The sequence below is a fragment of the Amblyraja radiata genome, chromosome 14, assembly GCF_010909765.2.
Source record: "Amblyraja radiata isolate CabotCenter1 chromosome 14, sAmbRad1.1.pri, whole genome shotgun sequence".
Lineage (NCBI taxonomy): Eukaryota > Metazoa > Chordata > Chondrichthyes > Rajiformes > Rajidae > Amblyraja > Amblyraja radiata.
Genome location: NC_045969.1, coordinates 28,146,813 through 28,169,199, shown reverse-complemented (window position 1 = coordinate 28,169,199; position 22,387 = coordinate 28,146,813). Strand labels below are relative to the sequence as shown.

The 22,387-nt window shown below is 43.9% G+C and overlaps 1 protein-coding gene across 3 annotated transcripts in view; it reads left to right on the top strand.

Annotated features, from left to right (window-relative positions):
• Nucleotides 1-22,387, top strand: part of acot9 (acyl-CoA thioesterase 9) — a 52,054-nt gene that overhangs the window by 5,138 nt on the left and 24,529 nt on the right. For 2 of the 3 annotated variants that reach the window (XR_004414005.1, XM_033032909.1), the window contains exons 2-10: nucleotides 365-465; nucleotides 2,837-2,863; nucleotides 7,424-7,469; nucleotides 8,116-8,286; nucleotides 8,396-8,433; nucleotides 14,770-14,850; nucleotides 16,633-16,736; nucleotides 18,617-18,690; nucleotides 20,027-20,094. Coding sequence is in view for 2 of the 3 variants with exons in the window: in XM_033032909.1 (XP_032888800.1) it covers nucleotides 365-465; nucleotides 2,837-2,863; nucleotides 7,424-7,469; nucleotides 8,116-8,286; nucleotides 8,396-8,433; nucleotides 14,770-14,850; nucleotides 16,633-16,736; nucleotides 18,617-18,690; nucleotides 20,027-20,094 (710 nt within the window). In the remaining variant the exon portion in view is untranslated. Of the gene's footprint in view, nucleotides 1-364; nucleotides 466-2,831; nucleotides 2,864-7,423; nucleotides 7,470-8,115; nucleotides 8,287-8,395; nucleotides 8,434-14,769; nucleotides 14,851-16,632; nucleotides 16,737-18,616; nucleotides 18,691-20,026; nucleotides 20,095-22,387 lie in introns of all 3 variants that reach the window. The other variant, XM_033032910.1, reaches the window with a different exon arrangement.

Sequence of the window (22,387 nt, the reverse complement as noted above, 5' to 3'; positions counted from 1 at the left end):
TAAGTCCGGCCAGGGGAAGGTGGTGTGGTGGCAGCCGGCACTGCAAGTAGCTGGGGAAGTGGCCGGAGCTGAGGGGAGCATGGACAGCCGGCACTGTAAGCGGACGGGGAGGTGGTGCGAGATGGGGACGGCATGGACAGCCAGCATTGCAATCGGCCGGGGAGGTGGTGAGTGCCGGGGCAGTGCTGCAAGTAGCTGGTGAGGCAGTGGCAGACGGGGACAGCTTGGGCAGCCAGCACTGTGAGTGGCCGGGGAGGTGGTGTGAGCCAGGGGTGGAGCGGGCGGCCATCGGTAATGCTCTTAAGAAATATCTTGAAGGAGGAGTGAGAGGTTGAAACTCAAATAATATTTTTTGTTTTTAAAGGTATCAGCTGCTTCGGAATATTTCTTCCATTTTTTTCAAGCCACGTAATCCATTAGCTGCATGTTTACATTTGGAGGGATGTTGCCCGGAACTCACTGAAGGTACAGAACTTGTTGACTTAAATCTTAAATATTGCCTTATAACTTAAAGTGAAAGATATCAACATTTTTGGTCACTGCTATGCAAATGACCAACCTGACTTCATTTTGATTGTCCAAGAGCTGTATCTTGCATCATGAGCAATCACGGGGGAATAACAGCATCTATCCTCATAACTATAAAACTCTGATCGTGGGTGTGTGTGGGTGTGTGTATATAATCACATCTGCTCGAAAAAACGACGCCCTTGACGGTACATTTTTTACATATTCCTGTAGAGTTTTATCCAGTGGAGTCCGAAATTGTACCCGATAACGCTACGATTTTTAGCCACCTTACTCACCATTCTCCTACGCTGCAAGTGCAATAAGTTTTGTTTCGATCGGTGAAATAGTACAAAAATTATGAAGGTTTAAAAATTGTAAAAACCGCCCCTTCCGGCACCCGCTGTCAATCACCGGCAGCGAGGAGAATAAAAAGCTGAAGGAGCGGAGAGTGTTGAGCAGCGAGCGTGTAGTGAGAAGCATGCGGGCAGTGAGCAGCATGTGGAGAGTGAGCAGCGTGCGGGCTGCTTCTGCGACGAGTGAAGCCGGAGTGGGACCGGGAGCTCCAGCGTGAGACCGAAAGTTGAAGGAGCGGGGTGAGCAGAGTGTGGGGTGAGCAGAGTGCGATCTGCGTCTGCTGTGACCACCCCCCCCCTCCCCACATTGCCCTTCCCCCTCCCTTCCCCCACCTACGCCCACACCCCCCATTCCCCTACACCCCCGCACCCCCCTCCCCTGCCACCACACCCCCCCTCTGTCACCGTGCCCCCCTTTCCCCCGCACCACCTTTCATCCGGAAGGATGATTCCGTCCTAGGAGTGGAGTTGGATTAATTGGAGGTGGTCTTGGAGGAGAGCATCTTGGAGATCACAGCTCACCCCCTCCATGACACACTGGTCAACATGAGGAGCCCCTTCAGCAACAGACTGGTTCCACCAAGATGCAGCACAGAACACCAAAGGAGATCCTCTTTCCCTGTGGCTAACAAACTGTACAACACTTCCCCAATTCTGTTGTGGAGTAGACTGGCTCCCACCCCCCCCCCCCCCCTCCCTCCTCTCTGTAAAAGTCGGGGATCATGCCAGCAACTCACTCACCGCTGCTGCGGCGCTCCGGGCGCAGAGCCACCGTACTGTGGCCGGGGAGAGCGATCAAGGGACCAATTGAGGTTACTTGCGCTGACACAGGAGTAAGCTCCACCGCCCACTGTCCTGTTATTCATCGCCCGCTGCTCCGCTCTATGATCTTTGCTCTTGACCTGGTCCCCTCATTGTCCGGTCTACATTGCAAAACACGGACCGGACAGTGAATGCCATGCAGTGTCACCCAGCGCAGCAAGTGAGGCCATGTCCTGCTCCCTGCGGCAGTTGTAATTTAAGGAATTGCGGGAAGCGGCTGACATGAGCGAGGTCGGCGAGCGGCAGGAGAGAGGTGTTCAGACGGAGAGTACTGCCAGAGGTGAGCGGGCCGGCAGAAAGCGCTGAGTTGGCGGCCGCTCGCAGTTACCCGAGCTACCTCCCTTCCCGGTCACAATGCGGTGGCTCCGCGCCCCGATCGCCGCTGCAGCGGTGAGTGAGTTGCTGGCATGATCTCCGACCCCCTCCTTCTCAACGCTCCTGCCCGTGCTGACCCGGGCCAGACTCCCCACACGCTGTATAAGGAACTCTTTCCCCCCCCCCCCCCCCCCCCCCCCCCCCCCCCCCAATTGGTCCCTTGAACTAGTATTGTCATTCAATAAGATCACAACTGATTCAACTTGTCCCTGTGTGCTCCTGTTTTTCCCACCATCTCTCCACCTGCCGTCACCCTCCACCCCCCACCCATTCAGTCATTCAGAATGGAGGAGATCTGGAAGCCTTGGGCAAATTAAATTGTTACTTTCTTTATTTTTATTTTTTTGAGTTTGAGAAATTCTATGGCCCGCCAGCCTTTTTTCAAAATTTAGCAACTCAAAATGGGGGTGAGTCTTCGACACAGGTACGTCATCATTGCCGGGAAATACGGTATATACTTGGCAAGGCTGAAACTGTACTAATACTTTTTGTGTTTAACATATCCTTAGTTTTCTGTTCCAGTGTCTTGCGAATTAAACAGTTTCTTTCTCCTTCCTACTTGCTTCCATTCCTGTGATTCATTTGAATGTTCCTAAATCCCACTGTGCTAAAATATATTGTCACCATTTATATATATATAAAATTGTTCTTTCTATCTCTTTCTATCAAAAAGAATTATTGATACTACAGCAATTGTTTTGCTACATTCACAGATCAGGGACTTGGTGCAATCCCTGTTCCATGACTTAAACCTTATTTGTATTTTTCCTTCACAGGAGAACCCAAGATGTTAATGACTGATGGTGAGTGTCAGGACTTGTAGATCGATTAAATACAATGACTTTAAGTTATCGATGGCACTATATAGGCACAGGATGGTTCTGAACATGAATGTAGATTGAAGATAGGCACAAAATGCTGGAGTAACTCGGTGGGACAGGCAACATCTCTGGAGAGAAGGAATGGGTGAATTTTCTGGTCGAGACCTTTCTCTCCAGAGATGCTGCCTGTCCTGCTGAGTTATTCCAGCATTTTGTGTCTACCATTTATATATAAGATGTGTTTCGATTGGACTAATGGGCTGATGAGGGATAGTCAGCTTGGTTTAGTATGTGGAAGATCATGTCTTACAAATCTGAGTTTTTTTTTTAACTAATCAAAAAGGTTGCCAAGGTCATAACTGTAGACATATGGACATGGGTTATATGGACTTCAACAAGGCCTTTGATAAGGTTCTGCGTGATAGGCTGTTCTGGAAGGTTAGTTTTGGGGAGAGCTAACCGACTGGATAGAGAATTGGCTTCATGGAAGGAAGCAGAGGGTGATGGTGGAATGTTGTTTTCCAGACTGGGTGCCGGTGACGAGTGGTGTTCCTCGGGGTTTGGTGTTGAGTCTATTGTTGTTTGTGATTTATATTTATGATTTAAAGGAAAATGTACAAGGCACAATTAGTAAGTTTGCAGATGATACTAAAGTGGGTAGTATCGTAGATTGTGAAGATGGTTATCACAAATGAGAACAGGATCTTGATCAGCTGGGTGGACAGGTACATAGTTCCCTGAAAGTGGCGGAACAGGTGGATAGGGTGGTCAAGAAGGCTTTTAGTGCATTGGTCTTCATCTGTCAGGGTATTGAGTATAGACACAGACTTGACACACTATATTGAGTATAGAAGTTGGAATGTTATGTCACAGTTGTGCAAGATGTTGGTGAGACCGCATTTGGAGTATTGTGTTCACTTTTGGTCACCTTGGAAGGATGTTGTTAAGCTGGAAAGAGTGCAGAGAGGATTTACAAGGATGTTGCCTGGACTCGAGAGTCTGAGCTACAGGCAGAGGTTGCGCAAGCTAGGAGATTTTATTTTTGGGAGACTCAGGAGTGATCTTATAGAGGTGTATAAAATCACGAGGAGGAATAGATAATGTCCTTTACCCAGAACAAGGGAATCAAGAACCACAGGGTTTAAGGTGAGAGGGGAAAGATTTAATAGAACCTGTAGGGCACCTTTGTCACAGACTGGTGGGTATAGGGAATGAGTTCCAGAGAAGGTAGTTGAAGCATTTAACATTTAACAGGCATTTGGACAGGTACGTGGATGGGAAAGGTTTGGAGGGACATGGGCCAAACATGGGCAGGTGGGACTAGGTCGACTTGGACAAGTTGGGCCAAATGGCCTGTTTCCTTTCTCTATGTAGAAAAATATGCTCTCTCTCCCGCCCTCCTCTAGTCCCACTCCAATCGATACTATTATGGAACTCCCTCCCCAACTGATCCGCAATTCCGTATCCCTCACCATCTTCCAGTCCCGCCTCAAGACCCATCTCTTCACTTCTGCCTATCCTTAGCCTCACGTCCCCCTCCCTTTTCATCTGTGCATTAATTGCCTCGTATTGTGTTTTGTATTGAATTCTGTCTTTACTTTGTGTACTAGTCATGTCTCTACTATTTATTTCATTCCCCTTGCATGTTTTTCCTCTACCTGCTAAATTTTTGTAAGGTGTCCTTGAGACTCTTGAAAGGCGCCCATAAATAAAATTTATTATTACTATTAACGCATGTCTAAAAATACCGGAGCACATCAAAAAGTATGCTGTGTTGATACTGTAGCAGGATGCCAAAGAATGATTCTGCCAGGGTTGTGATTTACAAACCTCAATTGCATGGGTGGAATGTTTTTGGGATTGAAAATGTACTGCTTGGGAGTAGGGCCAGGTTCAACGGAGTTATATCTGGCAGCTTGGAAAGGTCGGTGTTGTGGCTGTGTTGGGCAGGAAAGAGATGTGCAATGACTGGAGGTGGAAAATTGAATTTTCTGGACTGGATTGTAATGAGGAATAGAGAGAGGTTTGGATTGGATCGATAATTGGTCAAGGATCAATGATGGCAGCAATATCAAAGGTGGCGGTGAGGGGTGGTTGGCTGTCGTGGAGTGCGTTGAGGTGTCTGGACCTGGCTCACATTGGAGGAATAGGCTTGCAGTTCCGGGTTGGGTTACTTTTTGAGATAAAAAATTTGGACTGTTGGGGTGTTGGCAGCAGCACCATGGGGCGTTTGAGGAGGCTTGTTCATTATAGACGTGGAGTAGGAGGGTCTGGAATGGTTGAAGCTGAGAATCTTGCCAAATAGCAACTCCCAACAGTACAACAATAGTTGTCCAAACATATCGGCTGAAACACTGGGTTGGAATGCTGAGGCTTTATAAGCAACTGGTTAGACTATATTTGGAATATTGTGTGCAGTTGTTTATATTCCTGTCTACTTAAAAGTGACATACACTTACTATTTCCTCCTGACCAAGTTTACAACCTCCTTCGTTATCCGTGATTCCCTTGCCATCCTTATCCCTCTTTACTGCTTATCAGCTGCCTTTTAAACTACTCCCACATGTCATCTTTGGTCTTAGCATTCCAGCTTAAAGCACATGGTATTGGGGGTTCAGTATTGATGTGGATAGAGAACTGGCTGGCAAACAGGAAGCAAAGAGTAGGAGTAAACGGGTCCTTTTCAGAATGGCAGGCAGTGACTAGTGGGGTACCGCAAGGCTCAGTGCTGGGACCCCAGCTATTTACAATATATATTAATAATTTGGACGAGGGAATTGAATGCAACATTTCCAAGTTTGCGGATGACACTAAGTTGGGCGGCAGTGTTAGCTGTGAGGAGGATGCTAGGAGGCTGCAAGGTGACTTGGATAGGCTGGATGAGCGGGCAAATGCATGGCAGATGCAGTATAATGTGGATAAATGTGAGGTTATCCACTTTGGTGGCAAAAACAGGAAAGCTGACTATTATCTAAATGGTGGCCAATTAGGAAAAGGGGAGATGCAACGAGACCTGGGTGTCATGGTACACCAGTCATTGAAAGTAGGCATGCAGGTGCAGCAGGCAGTGAGGAAGGCGAATGGTATGTTGGCATTCATAGCAAGAGGATTTGAGTATAGGAGCAGGGAGGTTCTGCTGCAGTTGTACAGGGTCTTGGTGAGACCACACCTGGAGTATTGCGTACATTTTTGGTCTCCAAATCTGAGGAAGGACATTATTGCCATAAAGGCAGTGCAGAGAAGGTTCACCAGACTGATTCCTGGGATGTCAGGACTTTCTTATGAAGAAAGACTGGATAGACTCGGATTGTACTTGCTAGAATTTAGGAGATTGAGGGGGGATCTTATAGAAACTTACAAAATTCTTAAGGGATTGGACAGGCTAAATGCAGGAAGATTGTTCCCGATGTTGGGGAAGTCCAGGACAAGGGGTCACAGCTTAAGGATAGAGGGGAAATCCTTTAGAACCGAGATGAGAAGAACATTTTTCATGCAGAGAGTGGTGAATCTCTGGAACTCTCTGCCACAGAAGGTAGTTGATGCCAGTTCATTGGCTATATTTAAGAGGGAATTAGATGTGGCCCTTGTGACTAGAGGGATCAGGGGCTATGGAGAGAAGGCAGGTACGGGATACTGAGTTGAATGATCAGCCATGATCATATTGAATGGCGGTACAGGCTCGAAGGGCCGAATGGCCTACTCCTGCACCTATTTTCTATGTTACCCAATAACAACTGCTCCAATCTACCCTCTCTAGCTCCTGCTTAATTAAATTCTAATCTGCAATGCCCCAATTAAGTACCTTCCCACAACATCCAGACTTATCCTATTCAAAACATTCTTAACACCTATGGAAGATAGACACAAAATGCAGGAATAACTCAGCGGGTCAGGCAGCATCAACTGGAGAAAAGGAATAGGTGACATTTCAGCTCGAGACCCTTTCTTCAGACTGAGATCAGGGAAGAGGGAAACTAGAGGTATGAAAAAGTACAGAACAAATCAGAGCCGGCACTGGTGACCCAGGAGCCCACAATGGTCCATTTTTGGCTGTGGAGGAGGTGATAACGAAGAAATACGAACAGTGAAACTAATAGGATGACTATGGCTGGGTAGCGAAGGGAAATGGAATACAAGGGTTACTTGAAATTAGATAAATCGATATTCATACCTCTGGGTTATAAGCTGCCCAAGCAAAATATGAGGTGCTTTTCCTCCAATTGTTGTGGTCACTATCTCCACAATGCTCTTGCACCATAACACCAATTACCTGACCAGGCTCGTTTTCCAGTTGCTTAATGGTGAAAAATATAATGTAAATTCCCATCATAAATAGCCTAACCTTGAGTTATTTGGAATTCTCTGCCCGCATTTCTATTTTTAAGACATAGTATTTTTTTGATAATCAGGACTTGAATCAAGAGTTTGCTTGTGTGCCATTTTTAGTTATCTGTTCAGCAATAGCAAAATGTATTTTGGGAGAGTAATTTTACAATAGAAATGAAAACCTTGTTTGACATTAATTATCTTCTCTTTATTCAGTGCGTATGAAACTACATGATATTGTTGGTGCATCGAAAATCTGGAGGTATATTGATAGTATGAGCTATTTGGGGTGAGGGTGTGAGGAGGGAAAATGTGGAGAGTAGGAGGGGGATGAAGTGGATATTGGATCTGATCTTAAAAAAAACAAACGGTTGGAGAAACTCAGCAGGTCAGGCAGTAACTGTGAAGGAAACACAGCCAACGTTTCTTGTCGGTATCCTTCTTCAGACTGACGGTGTAGAAGAAAAGAAGCTGAAAAAGAGAGGGTAGGTAGACATAAAATGCTGGAGTAACTCAGCGGGACAGGCAGCTTCTCTGGAGAGAAGGAATGGGTGACGTTTCGGGTCGAGACCCTTCTTCAGACTGATGTAAGGGGAGTGGGAAGGACAGTACAGAGATAGAATGTGGTCGTAGACAGTAAGACTGGTGAGAGAACGGGGAGGGGATGGAGAGAGAGAGGGAAAGCAAGGGCTATTTGAAGTTAAGAGAAGTCACTGTTCATACCGCTGGGGTGTAAACTACCCAAGCGAAATATGGGGTGCTGTTGCGCTGGACAATGGAGGAGGCCCAGGTCAGATTGTGAATGGGAGGGGGAGTTAAAGTGCTGAAAAAAGTGGGAGTTAAACCAGCATCTGCAGTTCCTTCCTTCATATTCTGCATTTGTTAACAGTCACAGTTCTCTCTTCCAGGGAACATCTGAAATCTGCTGAGGAAAGAAGTTCATTAAGTTTTCCACCGGTGGAAAGCCAAGACAGCTTGCCATTTCGCTCCATGAAGGACAGTTATCTGGAGGTTTTCCTGCCATTGGGAAGCCAACCCCTCTTGAGAGAAAAATACTTGAATGTACATAACTTAGTGAGGTACAGCAGTCTACTAATGTTGTATTAAGTTTAAATTTCCCTTTCAATTTTGAGATCAAACTTGGGAAATTACATTGAATTTTATTTTTCATCCATTTTCCCTCAACAGGTTTGGTAGGATCCTTGAAGACCTTGACTCATTTGGAGGTAAAATGTGGGCTCTTTGACAGATTTGCAAGATTGAATTTTGAACTAAAAAATAATAATTCAAGAAATGTCTGGGAGTGTGGTAAAGCTGCTGGGGTAGGACAAGTTGATATATGTTGAAGTAGAGTTGACTTGTTGTCCAAAACCATATGGATGCAAAATGACATGGTCTTCACACAGTGTTAAGCCAAAACAGTGTAAAACTCGGGAAAAGACATTGACAAGTCAGCTAAGCACCCACCTCCCCACAGCCTTCCAATGTTATGCCAGCTGTAAATGCATTGAATGCTTCTGAACATCACCCTCATTCGGAAACTGTCAAAAACAAATAAAGATTAATCAAAATAAAAAACACAATTTAAAATAAGTCATTAAAATCAGACACTTGGATATTTTTGAACATTTAAAAACAAAACCAACATTTAAGAGAAATGTTACTGATATAATATTTGCCCTTGCCTTTGGTTCCTAACCTGAGCAGTCAATGTGTAGAATTGCAGCTGACTCTTGGACTATTGCTGGAATCTGTGAGGTTCTGTATGGAAGTGAAGGCATTTTCAAGCAAGTACATTGATAATGTGATTTATGAAGAAGATAATACATGAGTCAGGTGCTCATGACTGTTGCATCTCTAAATCCCATTCTCCGACTATTAGCTTGCTTTCCTGGCCCATTAAAGTCATTTTCAAAACTGGTAAACTTAGAAATGGACAGAGCAAAATGAGGAATGCTGATTGGAAATAACTATTACAATCTGGTCATTACAGACATTGTGGCGCATATTGGGATGATAACCATACATGATGTGTTAAACTGAGAAACAAATAATTGCGTGATGACAAAGTCTGGGATTGTCATTGAAGGAAAGAAAGTCTAAAAAAGGAGGTTTTGTGATCCTTGGATAGTATTGAGTAGAAAAGAGTATACATTTTAAGTTTAGCCATAACCTCCTGGTCCTTTGAGCAAAGTCAATTGGATATTTGAGAGAGGGAGAAGAGCTATGATGATACAAGTTGCTGGTTGGAGAGTTATCAGACTGTATCTTCATGTGCAATATTAGTAAAGTTTCAGAACAGTAGCGATTAGTGAGATATAATCAGTTTTAAGATGGACTGTAGGCATTATGATCAGTTGAGACCAATTGATAGATGCGGATATATAGAAACATAGAAACATAGAAAGTAGGTGCGAGAGTAGACCACCAGGTCCGTCGAGCCCGCACCGCCATTCGCTCATGGCTGAACACTAAACAGACACACTTACCCACAAACAGTAGACACAAGACACAGAACACAAGACACTACCCTCCCCTTTATACCGCTATCACCCCTCTCCACCCCAAGAACCTCGTGATCTCCTGGGGGAGGCAAAAAAACGGATAAAAACCCAGGTCCAATTCGGGAAAAAAATCCGGGAAATTCCTCTCCGACCCCAATCCAGGCGATCGACACTTGTCCAGGAGATCACTCAGGTCTTACTATACTAACCATACCTAGGTCCATATCCCTGCCCTCTCCCCGTAGCCCCTTATCCCCTTGGCAGCTAAAAAACCATCTATTTTAGTCTTAAATATATTTAAAGTTTCTGCTTCCACTGCTCCCTGGGGCAGTGAATTCCATAAATTAACCACCCTCTGGGTGAAGAAGTTCTTCCTCATCTCAGTTTTAAAAGAGCCCCCCCTTATTCTGCAACTATGTCCCCTAGTTCTGGTTTCCCCGATCATTGGGAACATCCTCGGTGCATCCACCCGATCAAGGCCCCTCACGATCTTATATGTTTCAATGAGATCGCCTCTCATTCTTCTAAACTCCAAAGAGTAGAGTTCCAGCCTACTTAACCTTTCCTCATATGTCAATCCCCTCATTGCAGGAATTAATCTTGTAAACCTTCGCTGCACTGCCTCCAGGGCTAGTACATCCTTTCTTAAGTATGGACCCCAGAACTGTACACAGTATTCCAAATGTGGTCTCACTAATACTGTGTACAGCTGCAGCAAGACCTCCGTGTTTTTATACTCAATCCCCCTAGCAATAAAGGCCAAAACTCCATTGGCCTTCCTGATTGCTTGCTGCACCTGCATACTAACTTTTAGTGATTCATGTACTAATACCCCTAGATCCCTTTGCGTTGCATTACAACGCAGCTCCTCCTCATTTAGAAAATAACTTGCCCTATCATTTTTTTTCCCAAAGTGAATGACTTCACATTTATTAGTATTAAACTTCATCTGCCAAGTTGTTGCCCACTCACCTAGCTTATCTATATCCTTTTGCAGACTCTTCCTATCCTCCTCATCCCCTACTTTTCCTCCCATTTTTGTATCGTCCGCAAATTTTGATATATTACACTTGGTTCCCTCCTCCAAATCATTTATATAAATTGTGAACAACTGGGGTCCCAGCACCGACCCTTGCGGAACCCCGCTAGTTACCGGTTGCCATCCCGAGTATGAACCATTTATCCCCACTCTCTGCTTCCTATTTGTTAGCCAATCCTCTACCCATGCTAATATATTACCCCCAATCCCATAATTTTTTATTTTTAGCAATAGTCTCTTATGTGGCACCTTGTCAAAAGCCTTTTGGAAGTCCAAGTATACCACATCCACCGGTTCCCCTTTATCCACCCGGGTTGTTACTTCCTCAAAGAATTCGAGCAGATTCGTTAAACAGGACTTCCCCTTCACAAAACCATGCTGGTTCTGTCCGATGAAGTCATGTTTATCCAAGTGCCCCGTTAGTGTTTCTTTAATAATTGTCTCTAACATTTTACCCACCACCGATGTTAGACTAACCGGTCTATAGTTACCCGCCTTCTGTTTACTTCCTTTTTTAAATATAGGTGTTACATTGGCCATTTTCCAATCCACTGGGACCGTTCCTGCCTCCAGGGAGTTTTGGAAAATTATCACCAATGCATCCACAATCCCCACCGCTATCTCCCTCAAGACCCTTGGATGTAATCCATCAGGCCCAGGGGATTTATCCTCCTTCAGTCTCATTAATTTCCCTAATACCACCTCCTTGGTGATCTTAATAGTATTTAGCTCCTCCATTCCTACCGCCCCCTGTTTATCCAGCGTTGGAATATTTTTTGTGTCTTCTATGGTGAAGACTGATACAAAATACTCGTTTAATGCCTTTGCCATTTCCATGTTCCCCACCAACAACTCTCCAGTCTCACCCTCCAATGGACCAACGTTCACCTTAGCCACCCTTTTTCTTTTTATATAGCTATAAAAACTCTTACTATTAGTTTTTATGTTGTTCGCTAAATTCCTTTCATAGTCTATTTTCCCCGTCTTAATTAATCTCTTAGTTATTTTTTGCTGACCTTTAAATGCTTCCCAATCCTCTACCCTCCCACTATCTCTGGCTACCTTATATGCCCTTGCCTTCAGCCGAATACTATCCTTTATAGTTTTACTGAGCCATGGCTGACTGTTCTTACCCTTACCCCTTTTTTTCTTCATAGGAATAAATTTTTCTTGAAGGTTATACAGTATACCCTTAAACGTACACCACTGCTCATGTACCGTCTTATTCTTGAGTCTGCTATCCCAGTCAACTTTGATCAGCTCAGTCCTCATACCTTCATAATCCCCCTTATTTAGACTAAGCACCCTAGCCTGAGTTTCAACCTGCTCCCCTTCTATTTGAATATGGAATTCGACCATATTGTGGTCACTTGTTCCCAACGAGTCCCTAACTATGACATTTTTAATTAATCCTGCTTCATTACACAGAACCAGATCCAAGATTGCCTCCCCCCTTGTCGGTTCTGTGACATACTGTTCTAGGAACCCGTCTCTAATACATTCTATAAACTCTTCCTCTAGTCTACCCTGCCCAGTTTGGTTTGCCCAATTAATATGAAAATTGAAGTCCCCCATGATTACAGCAGTTCCCTTTTTACATGCGTCAACTATTTGCAGATTTATGTTCTGACTAACAGCGTCACAGCTATTTGGAGGTCTATAAATTACACCCACTAGTGTTTTTTTCCCCTTATTATTCTCTATCTGTACCCAAGCTGTTTCACTATCCTGATCCTTCAACGCAATATCCTTCCTCTCTATTGCCGTTATTCCCTCCCTTATTAAAAGGGCCACCCCTCCTCCCTTTCTTTCCTGTCTATCTTTCCTAATTGTCGAGTACCCCTCTATATTTAACTCCCAGTCCTGATCCCCTTGCAGCCATGTCTCCGTAATGGCCACGATATCATAACTATATATACTTAATTGCACCGTTAATTCATTTATCTTATTACGAATACTCCGTGCATTTAGATAAAGCACTTTCAGATGATTTTTACTACCCTTCCTTTCCATTTTTGCCCCTTTTACATCTAGAGCTTTATCTTCACACATTCTGTCTCCTGTCACATTTTGACTTTCCGCTTCCCCACTGATACCCTGCTCTATTTCCTCTACCCCTGCCGTTATTACCCCCCTTGTTACCTCCCCCCCGCTACTTAGTTTAAAGACCTCTCTACTGCCCTAGTTATATGATTTGCCAGGACCCCAGTCCCAGCACCGTTCAGGTGAAGTCCGTCCTTACAGAACAGATCCCCCCTGTCCCAGTACTGGTGCCAGTGGCCCAAGAAACCAAACCCATTATTCCCACACCAGTCTTTGAGCCACGCATTTAGCTTTCTAATTTTACGTACCCTCGCCGATTTGGCCCGTGGCTCAGGTAGCAATCCGGAGATCAGTACCCTCGAGGTTCTGCTTTTTAATTTATTCCCTAACTGCTCAAACTCCTTCAGCAGATCCTCCTTCCTCGTCCTTCCTATGTCATTGGTCCCCACATGGACCACGACCACTGGATCCTCCCCCTCCCACTGCAAATTTCTCTCCAGCATCGCAGAGATATCCTTAACCCTAGCACCGGGTAGGCAACACAGCCTTCGGGACATGTTCTGCTGGCCGCAGAGAACCTTATCTACCCCCCGAATAATACTATCCCCTATCACTACGGCATTTCTTCTAACTCCCCCCTCTTGAATGGCCTCCTGATCCACGGTGCTGCAGCCAGGTTGCTCATCCCTCCCACAGCCCCTGATCCCGTCCTTACATTGAGTAAGAGCCTCGGTCATGCTCGTCAGGGACAAGGGCTGTGGCTCCTGCCGCATCTCCTCCTGGTTCCCCCTACCTGCCTCGCTTATGGCCACACCTTCCTTTCCTTGCTCACTGCCTACTGAATTAGTTAAACTGGTCGGTGTGACCATCCCCTGGCACAAAACATCCAGGTAATACTCCCCCTCCCTGATGTACCGCAGCGTATGAAGTTGGGTCTCCAGCTCATCAATGCGGAGCTGGAGTTCCTCTAGCCTCAAACACTTACTGCAGCTGTAGGGATCTTCTACATTAATGGTGTCGACAAATTCCCACATCTCGCAGTATTGGCACATCTCCTGACCGCCCATCTTATATAAGTAATTAACTGGTCCTATTTAAGAATCCCCTACTGTATTGATACACCCCTTATTTATATAATCCTACCTCCTATAAATGGGAAAGTACTCACCCCAGCCGTAAATTACCTACTGGTTTGGCTGTCTAGTGGTAATTCCTTCCGCTCTTCCGGTCTGGTCCACTGCTCCCTTGCAGTGCGTGGCAAACCTCTTTGCCTCTGTTAGTCTCTCGAGTCTCTCGAGCCGCGGTGAGTTCCACCTGCTACAGTAGTGAGTTCCACCTGCAACAGTAGTGAGTTCCACCTGCAACAGTAGTGAGTTCCACCTGCTACAGTAATGAGTTCCACCTGCTACACCTCTCACAGAGGTGTATATAACAGGAACTTCTCAAATCAAAGTTCTTGACCTGTATTTGTAAACTGAAGTCAATGGGCATCGAAGGGCTAACACCCCAATAGAGCTAGGAAAAGGATTGTAGTGGTTTGGATGTCACTCTACTTGAATCTTTGATTGCAAAGTTCTTGCTTTGTATGTTATCAGACCTCATTGGATAGAGGGTTTGGTGACGCAGAAAATATTTTTGCCAGAATATAGATTAGAACATGGAGAATTTGGAAAATAAATTGGCAGGAGATGCAGCAATGGGCTGGGAAAGCAGCTCGGGGAATAGTAGTGATCAAGAGGGAGAAGGGTCTTGACCCGAAACGTCACCCATTCCATCTCTCCAGAGATGCTGCCTGTCCTGCTGAGTTGCTCCAGCATCTTGTGTCTACCTTCCATCCAGAGGGAGAGCCATGTTATGAGCTACACCCTCAGTAGAACTTTACATATGACTATCAGTCCCTAATTCATTTAAGTTGATTTAGAGAATTTATTGAATATCAACATGGTGTGATTAACATTCTCTTTCTTGTCTTGCAGTTTTAATTAGTTATACTCATGCCAAAACCGATTCTCCACGAAGTCCTTTTTCAATTGTGACGGCACTTGTTGATGAGATAGGTATATTTATATTTACATTCTTCTAAAGTGTGAACGTTGTCCAAAGTTATCTGTGATATCCAAGAATCCATTCCTCTTTCTCTACAATATGTACAGTGCATGGCATTCAATTTTCAATTTTAAAGGAAATATTTTTAATATTGCAAAATAATATGTGAAAATAGTATATACGGTGCGGGCTCGAAGGGCCGAATGGCCTACTCCTGCACTTATTGTCTATTGTCTATAAAATGAATGGTTGTGCTGTTACAGCATCTTGCTGTGTTATTTTACAGGTTTTGCAAGGGTTTGATGAACAGTGCCAAAGTGGTGTCTAACTTAAGAATTGTGAAGGGCATCTGACTTTGTATTGTAAGTTTCAGCAGGAGGTGAAGCTTCGAAGGCGTCTTTTCAACAAGCCGCAGTGCACCTTGCAGCTGATGACGTACCTTGAGAAATGTTCACTTGAGTGATGTGCAAATTTTGCAAATAAGCTTTCACAGACGGCAATTTGATAGTCACCATTACCTTTGTTTTTGGTTGAAGTGTAAGCATCTGCCAGGATCCCAAGAATAACTGTACGCTCTTCAATTAGTTGTGCTCAACAGTAATGCTGTGAATTCATCAGTAATGCTGTGATCAAGTCTCTGGAGTGGAGTCCCAGATGGCACGCTTTAAACTGAGGCACATCTGACAACTAAAACAGAAAGTAATCACCAAATGTAATGACAGAGTAGCATGCATGTACATTGGAACATGTTTGATTATATACTTTAATAGGCGTGTAGCTAGCTAGTGGTGAGTAATATTGAGAGTTGAAATAATTTCAGATGGAATAAAATGAAAAGGCCAAGATCTAACTGCAGACATACCTACTCTTGGCAGTCTTGAGTTTGCCTGATTTATTTATACAATTTTTCTTGCATCACATTTGGGTAATCTGAACTCAATGGGCATTCAGGGGAAACATTTCAGTGGTTGTAGTCAGAAAGGTAAATGGTCATGGTGGTTATTCATCCTAGTCACGGGAAGATTCTGCAGGATCCTAGAGCCAGACTTTTTGTCAGCAAGGTGGAGTGGGATAAAACACTCCCCACTTGCCTGAATAAATTGTGCCATCACTCAAACAAAAAGCTTGATTGGTCCCAATCTCACTACTCTAAACGTTAACTTCATCCACCATTCACAACCCATAGCTGCAGTGTAACTATCTGCAAACCTATCTAGGTTACTCCAACAACACCTCAAATTCTTGAACTTCTTTAAAGGGCAAGGGGACAGATTTCCCCACCTGGTCACACATCATCCTAACTTGGAAATATATTGCTGCTCCTTCATGGTTGCTGCATGTGAATCCTGAAATTCCCATATGCAACAATGCTGTCAAAGTACCTTTACTGGAATGGTTGAAGCTGGTCAAGAAAATGGCTAAACTGCTAATTTGCAAGGGCAATTAGGGTTGCACAATGTTCTGATAAGCTCCACTCAAGTTCTGCCAGCATCATCAAGGATCCACACCATCCTGGCCACTCACTCATCTCCCCGCTGCCTTCAGGTGGAAGGTACAGGAGCCTGACAATCTGCAACATTCAGGTTCAGTGTTATTCAAAGAAGTGCATAATCTGACACTGTATTCATTCTTGCCATTTGCTCATAATTCCCATCAAAGTCTGTAAGAAATGAATGGCTTAAATATTAAGGTACTGAACATTACAAAAATTAACACAGTCGTCAAATGGAAGGTTCAGTGCCTGTTGTCAAAGATCTTCTGTAGTCTTGTAAAAATATATTTTCTCTCTCCAGATCTGGTCAAAAATGTTATCCTGCCGGATTGTGACTTGAAATTCACTGGTCATGTCACCTGGGTGGGAAGAAGTTCCATGGAAGTCCAGATGCACATATTGCAGGTTAGTTCACTGTTTGGATGTGGGTCAAGAAGTTTTCCATCCTTAGTTGGAAAAGAAAATATTGAGTTCATTTATATTTAATAATTGGATGTAACATGAAAAAATACTTTCTTCTTCTTCAGCCCTTTGCCCCTCAAGGGAGCATAGGCCATTGACAAATTCCTCCACCTCACTCGGTTGTTGGCAGCCCTTTCTAGATTTCCTCAGTTGAGCCCACTCTCAGACATTTCTGTCTGGACACTTCTCCAGCTGTTCTTGGGGCGACCTCTTTTCCTTTTCCTTGGGGGTTCCGTTTCAGGGCTTTCGGGTAATGTTTGGTAATTGTTATTGGTTTATTGGTAATGGTATTGTGTTATTTTGGTTTTAATTTGAATTTCCCACTATGAAAATAACTCTACCAATAATAGTTGAGGTAACATTCCCTGCATTAAAAATATTTTCAAAGAAGAATTGGGATTTTAACAATCTTGAAGTTAGACAACGCCACCTCAACTGTGTTCTCGGCCTGAATTTTGAAAGGTAAATTGACCAAATATCAGGAAAATGTTATTCCTTTAATATAAACCTTTCCATGAATGGATCACACTGTGGAACTTCTGGTTTGAAGTAAAAGACATGTCAAATGTGGCCTGGTCAATATCCTGTCCATTTTAAGTTGTACTATGTTATGATTTATTTTCCTTTGTGCTCACCCATAAAATATTTCACCTCACGGCCGTAAAGAGGACATATTACAGGTGCACAACCTTTTATCCGAAATTCCGGAAAGCGAAAAGCTCCGAAAACCGGACATTTTTTCCAGGATGTCGTCTGCACACCAAAGCTCGCGTTTGGCGCCAAACTTGACCCGAAACGACCCACGGTCAACCCAGGTCTGTACTACTGTAGCGGCTGCCTCCTCCCCGGAGACCGGGGAGACACTTAAACATCTGAAAATCATTGCTTAAATGTTAGTCAGTTAGTTTGGAGGGCTTTTATGTGAAGGGGCTGCGGGCGTCCGGCCGCGGGCGGCGCCGGTTGTAGCTCCGACCCCGGCAACTCTACCCCTGCTCTAAGATCTTTGCCCCTGGCTGCGCGGCGCTCCAAATCCAGCGCCGCCCGCGGCCGGACGCCCGCAGCCCCAGCTCCGCGATGTTGGGAGTCGGCGGCCACAGCGCTCCGGAGCTTACTGCACGGCGACCCGGTAAGGCATTGCCCGCTCCCCGCCTCTCCGACCAGGTAGGGGACTAAGAATTAAAGTTTCCCCCCCCCCCCCCCCCCCCCCCCATACCACATAAATCCCTCCAAACTAACTGACTAACATTTAAGTAATGATTTACAATGATTCCCCGGTCTCCGGGGAGGAGGCAGCCGCTCCAGACTTTTCAAGCCGCCCGCGCTACCTACCTAATCTACGCTTAAAATCTTCCATTCCGAAACCCGAAAATTTCCGAAATCCGAGAAGTGTCTGGTCCCAAGGCTTTTGGATAAAAGGTTGTGTACCTGTATCTTCAAACATTCCATCAACTGATAAGTGATGAGGGGTTTCAACAAAATTGGAATATCACACTGCAATCAAAAGGTTCTTATTCTTTGGCATACCTGAGGGAGTGGTGGAGGCAGGTATTCTCACATTTCATTGCTTCTGGATAAACACTTGAATCACACAGAAATGAAGACTAAGGATCAGGTAAATGGTAAATGGCATTCGTATGGATGGTTGGTAGGATGGGCCAAAGGGCCTGTTTCTAAGGGCTGTAGGAGCTGATGACTAGTTCCAATGTATTAGTAAGGATATTTATCTGTGTGTTAGAAAAGACAATAAATATTGGTATGATTTTAAATTTGTTCATTTGAAATTGTACATGATTTAATTTATGATTTATTTTTTTACTTTCAAGTATCAAAATGGCACCTTCCTTCCTGTAATTGATGCTACTTTTGTAATGGTGGCACGTGATACTTCAAATAAAAGGTAAACAATGGATGTACATTTACATCAAGTTTATTTCATTTGATAAGTGGAAATGATTTAGTGCCATTATGTGCAGGAACAATTCATATCCATTGTACCTTGAATTCTGAATCATTGTGGGTTTTCATATATTGAGAATGTTTACACATAAATATGCTTAATAGTTGATTGCTTTTCCAAGGAGTACTTCATCAAAAACGGAGGGAAACTTGTGAATTATGTGGAAAAGGAAAATAGGCACATTTGCGAGAGGTACCTCAGGCTGCCAGTATTTCAATATTTTAATTTCCTAATATTTGAGAGAAAGTGGAAATTGCATAATAGTTTATTAAAGAGGATGCCAAGAAAAGCAATTCTAGACTTTTAACTTTAAATGACTTGGAAATTATTATTTTTAAAAAGCCTTTATCCGTCTCATGGGAAAATTTGCTTGCGTGCCCTTTGAGCAATATTCATAGTCCACGAGTTACAAGCAAGTTTCAGGTCATCCAAATAAGTTTTATGACTACCCCAATATTGCAGCCTAATAAGTGCCTTTTAACTTTTTTCCCCTTGATTATAGTTTCTAAAACTTTACGTAACCAGTGCTGGATTGGGTGAAATGAGTGTGTGGCCAGGATGGTGTGGGTCTCTGATGATGCAGGCTGCCTTTTTGAGGCAGCGACTCCGATAAATCCCATCGATGGTGGGGAGGTCAGGGCCGGTGATAAACGGGACATTGTTCACAACTTAAGTGTTCACTGATTAACCAATAATAACCACAGTTATTTTCTTATGTGAGGTATGACTCTTGCTGGTGAATGGTTTTCCTCTTGAGTCCTACTGGATGCTGCACTCAGTAAACATGATGTCCTGATCCCATGGGTTTTTGCTGTTTCCCGAGGTCCCAGAGGAATAGTGCCTATGGCTGTAGGCTGTAGGTGGCTACAAAGACCCCAGCCATGTCTTCGAAAAGGCAGGGGAAGTTTACAGGGACTAAATGACATCTTGAATCACTGTGGATCTGCCCAGCTTTTCATGAGTGGGATCTATCAATTTTTTTCCCATAATTAGATGCCAGTACTGTAATTGCTTTGGAAAAGACAGATCTAATTCTGGAGCTCATCATGTCATTCAGTGACTGTTGGTGTTTGCTAATACACCTGGAATGTTTTGGTATATTGACTGATTATGTCAGGAGGCAGGCAGCAGGATGAGTGGTCCATAAATGCCAGCATAGACAAGTTGGACCAATTGCCCATATCTGGGATATGTACTTAAGAAATACATACGAGCATTAAAAACAGTAACTGCAAGGAATAATTGATTATAATTTATTTTTTCTCTCTTCGTACAGTCCCGCTTTTATTAATCCATTGAAGACTGAGAGTCCAGAGGAAGAGATTCTCTTTCGACAAGGAGACTGTAAGTTGTGATAAACCTCACTCCCTATCTCAGTCAAAAAGCCAGCCTGCACTTATTTTATGTGGCATCTTTCAACTCTATGGATGTTCTGAAATATTTGATGTTCTTTGACAAACACCTTAGTGGTTTTATATTTAATAAGGTTGACCTGCAGCAATGTGCGAAGGATAGCACTGATAGAAATGACAATGTTTTTGTTTGTTGAAGGTTAAGTACTAGACCCTGAGAAACATCCTTTTATTTGACACGACATGACAAGCTGAAATAAGAGTACTTTTTGCTTATTTCAACATAAATTTGGATGCTTCTGGCTATACTAATATTTATTGTTAATTTCTTATTACTGATGTACTGAGGTGGCAGCTACGAGTTGACCATATTGATGGCTGTGGAGTACGGATAGCAATTTCCTTCCCTGAAGAGTTTTAATGAACCAGTTGAGCTTTTAGAATAATCCTTTAGCTGCATGGTAATTGTCACTGAGACTAGCTTTTTTTAATTGCAAATTATTTTTTGAGAAATTGGTGTAATTTCTAACTGCCAAGGTGAAGTACGAATCTCTGGATAGATGGCGCAGAATTACAGCTGCTTATCTCGCAATGTTACTACGTCACTGTACCCTCTGAGGCAAATTAAGTAGTCCATGCATGATTGCTACAAAACTAGACCGCATTCTAGCATGGACTGATAACTGGCAAGTAGCATATCCACCACCAAACTGCTAGACAAGAAATGACAGTTAAACGAGTACTTTTGTTCTGTCTTCACTAAGGAAGACACAAACAATCTCCCAGAAATACTAGGGGACCGAGGATCTAGTGGGAGGGAGGAACTGAAGGGAATCCACATTAGTCAAGAAATGGTGTTATGTAAACTGTTGGGACTGAAGGCAGATAAATCCCCAGGGCCCGATGGTCTGCATCTCAGCGTACTCAAGGAGGTGGCCCTAGAAATCGCAGATGCATTGGTGAAAAATTTCCAATGTTCTTTCGACACTGGATCAGTTTCTGTGGGCTGGAGGGTACCCAATTTAACCCCAGTTTTTAAGTAAGGAGGAAGAGAGAAAACGGGGAATTATAGTCCAGTTAGCCATACATCGGCGGTGGGGAAGATGCTTGAGTCGATGATTAAAGATGTTATAGAGGCGCATTTGGAAAGCAGTGACAGAATCGGTCAAAGTCAGTATGGATTTATGAAGGGGAAATCATGCTTGACTAATCTTCTGTAATTTTTGAGGGTATAATAAGTAGAATGGATGAGGGAGAGCCAGTGGATGTGGTGTATCTGGACTTTCAAAAAGCCTTTGACAAGGTCCACACAAGAGATTAGTGTGCAAAATTAGAGTACATGGTATTAGGGATAGGGTAATGACATGGATAGGGAACTGGTTGGCAGACAGGAAGCAAAGAGTAGGAGTTAATGGGTCCTTTTCAGAATGGCAGGCAGTGACTAGTGGGGTGCCACAAGGCTCGGTGCTGGGACCCCAGTTGTTTACAATATATATATTAACGATTTAGACAAGGGAATTAAATGTAACATCTCCAAGTTTGCGGATGACACAAAGCAGGGTGGCAGGGTGAGCTGCGATGAGGATGCTATGAGGCTGCAAGGAAACTTGGATAGGTTGGGTGAGTGGGTAGATGCATGGCTGATGCAGTGTAATGTGGATAAATGTGAGGTTATCCAATTTGGTGGCAAGAACAGGAAGGCAGATTATTATCTGAATGGTGTCAGATTAGGAAGGGGAAGTGCACCGAGACCTGGGTGTGCTTGTACATCAGTCATTGAAAGTAAGCGTACAGGTACAGCAGGCAGTGAAGAAAGCTAATGGCATGTTGGCCTTCATTGCGAGAGGATTTGATTTTGGGAGCAAGAAGGTCCTACTACAGTTGTACAAGGCCCTGGTGTATTGTGTGTAATTTTGGTCTCCTGATTTGAGGAAGGACATTATGCTATTGAGGGAGTGCAGCGTAGGTTCACCAGGTTAATTCCCGGGATGGTAGGCCGGACGTATGATGAAAGAATGGGTCGACTGGGCTTGTATTCACTGGAATTTAGAAGGATAAGAGGGGAATTCTCCGAAGGCAGTGGAGGCCAATTCACTGGTTGTTTTCAAGAGAGTTAGATTTAGCTCTGAGGGCTAAAGGAATCGAGGTATATGGGGAAAATGCAGGAACGGGTTACTGATTTTGGATGATCAGCCATGATCATATTGAATGGCTGTGCTGGCTCGTAGGCTGAATGGCCTACACCTGCACCTATTTTTCTATGTTTCCATGACAATCTGCAGTGT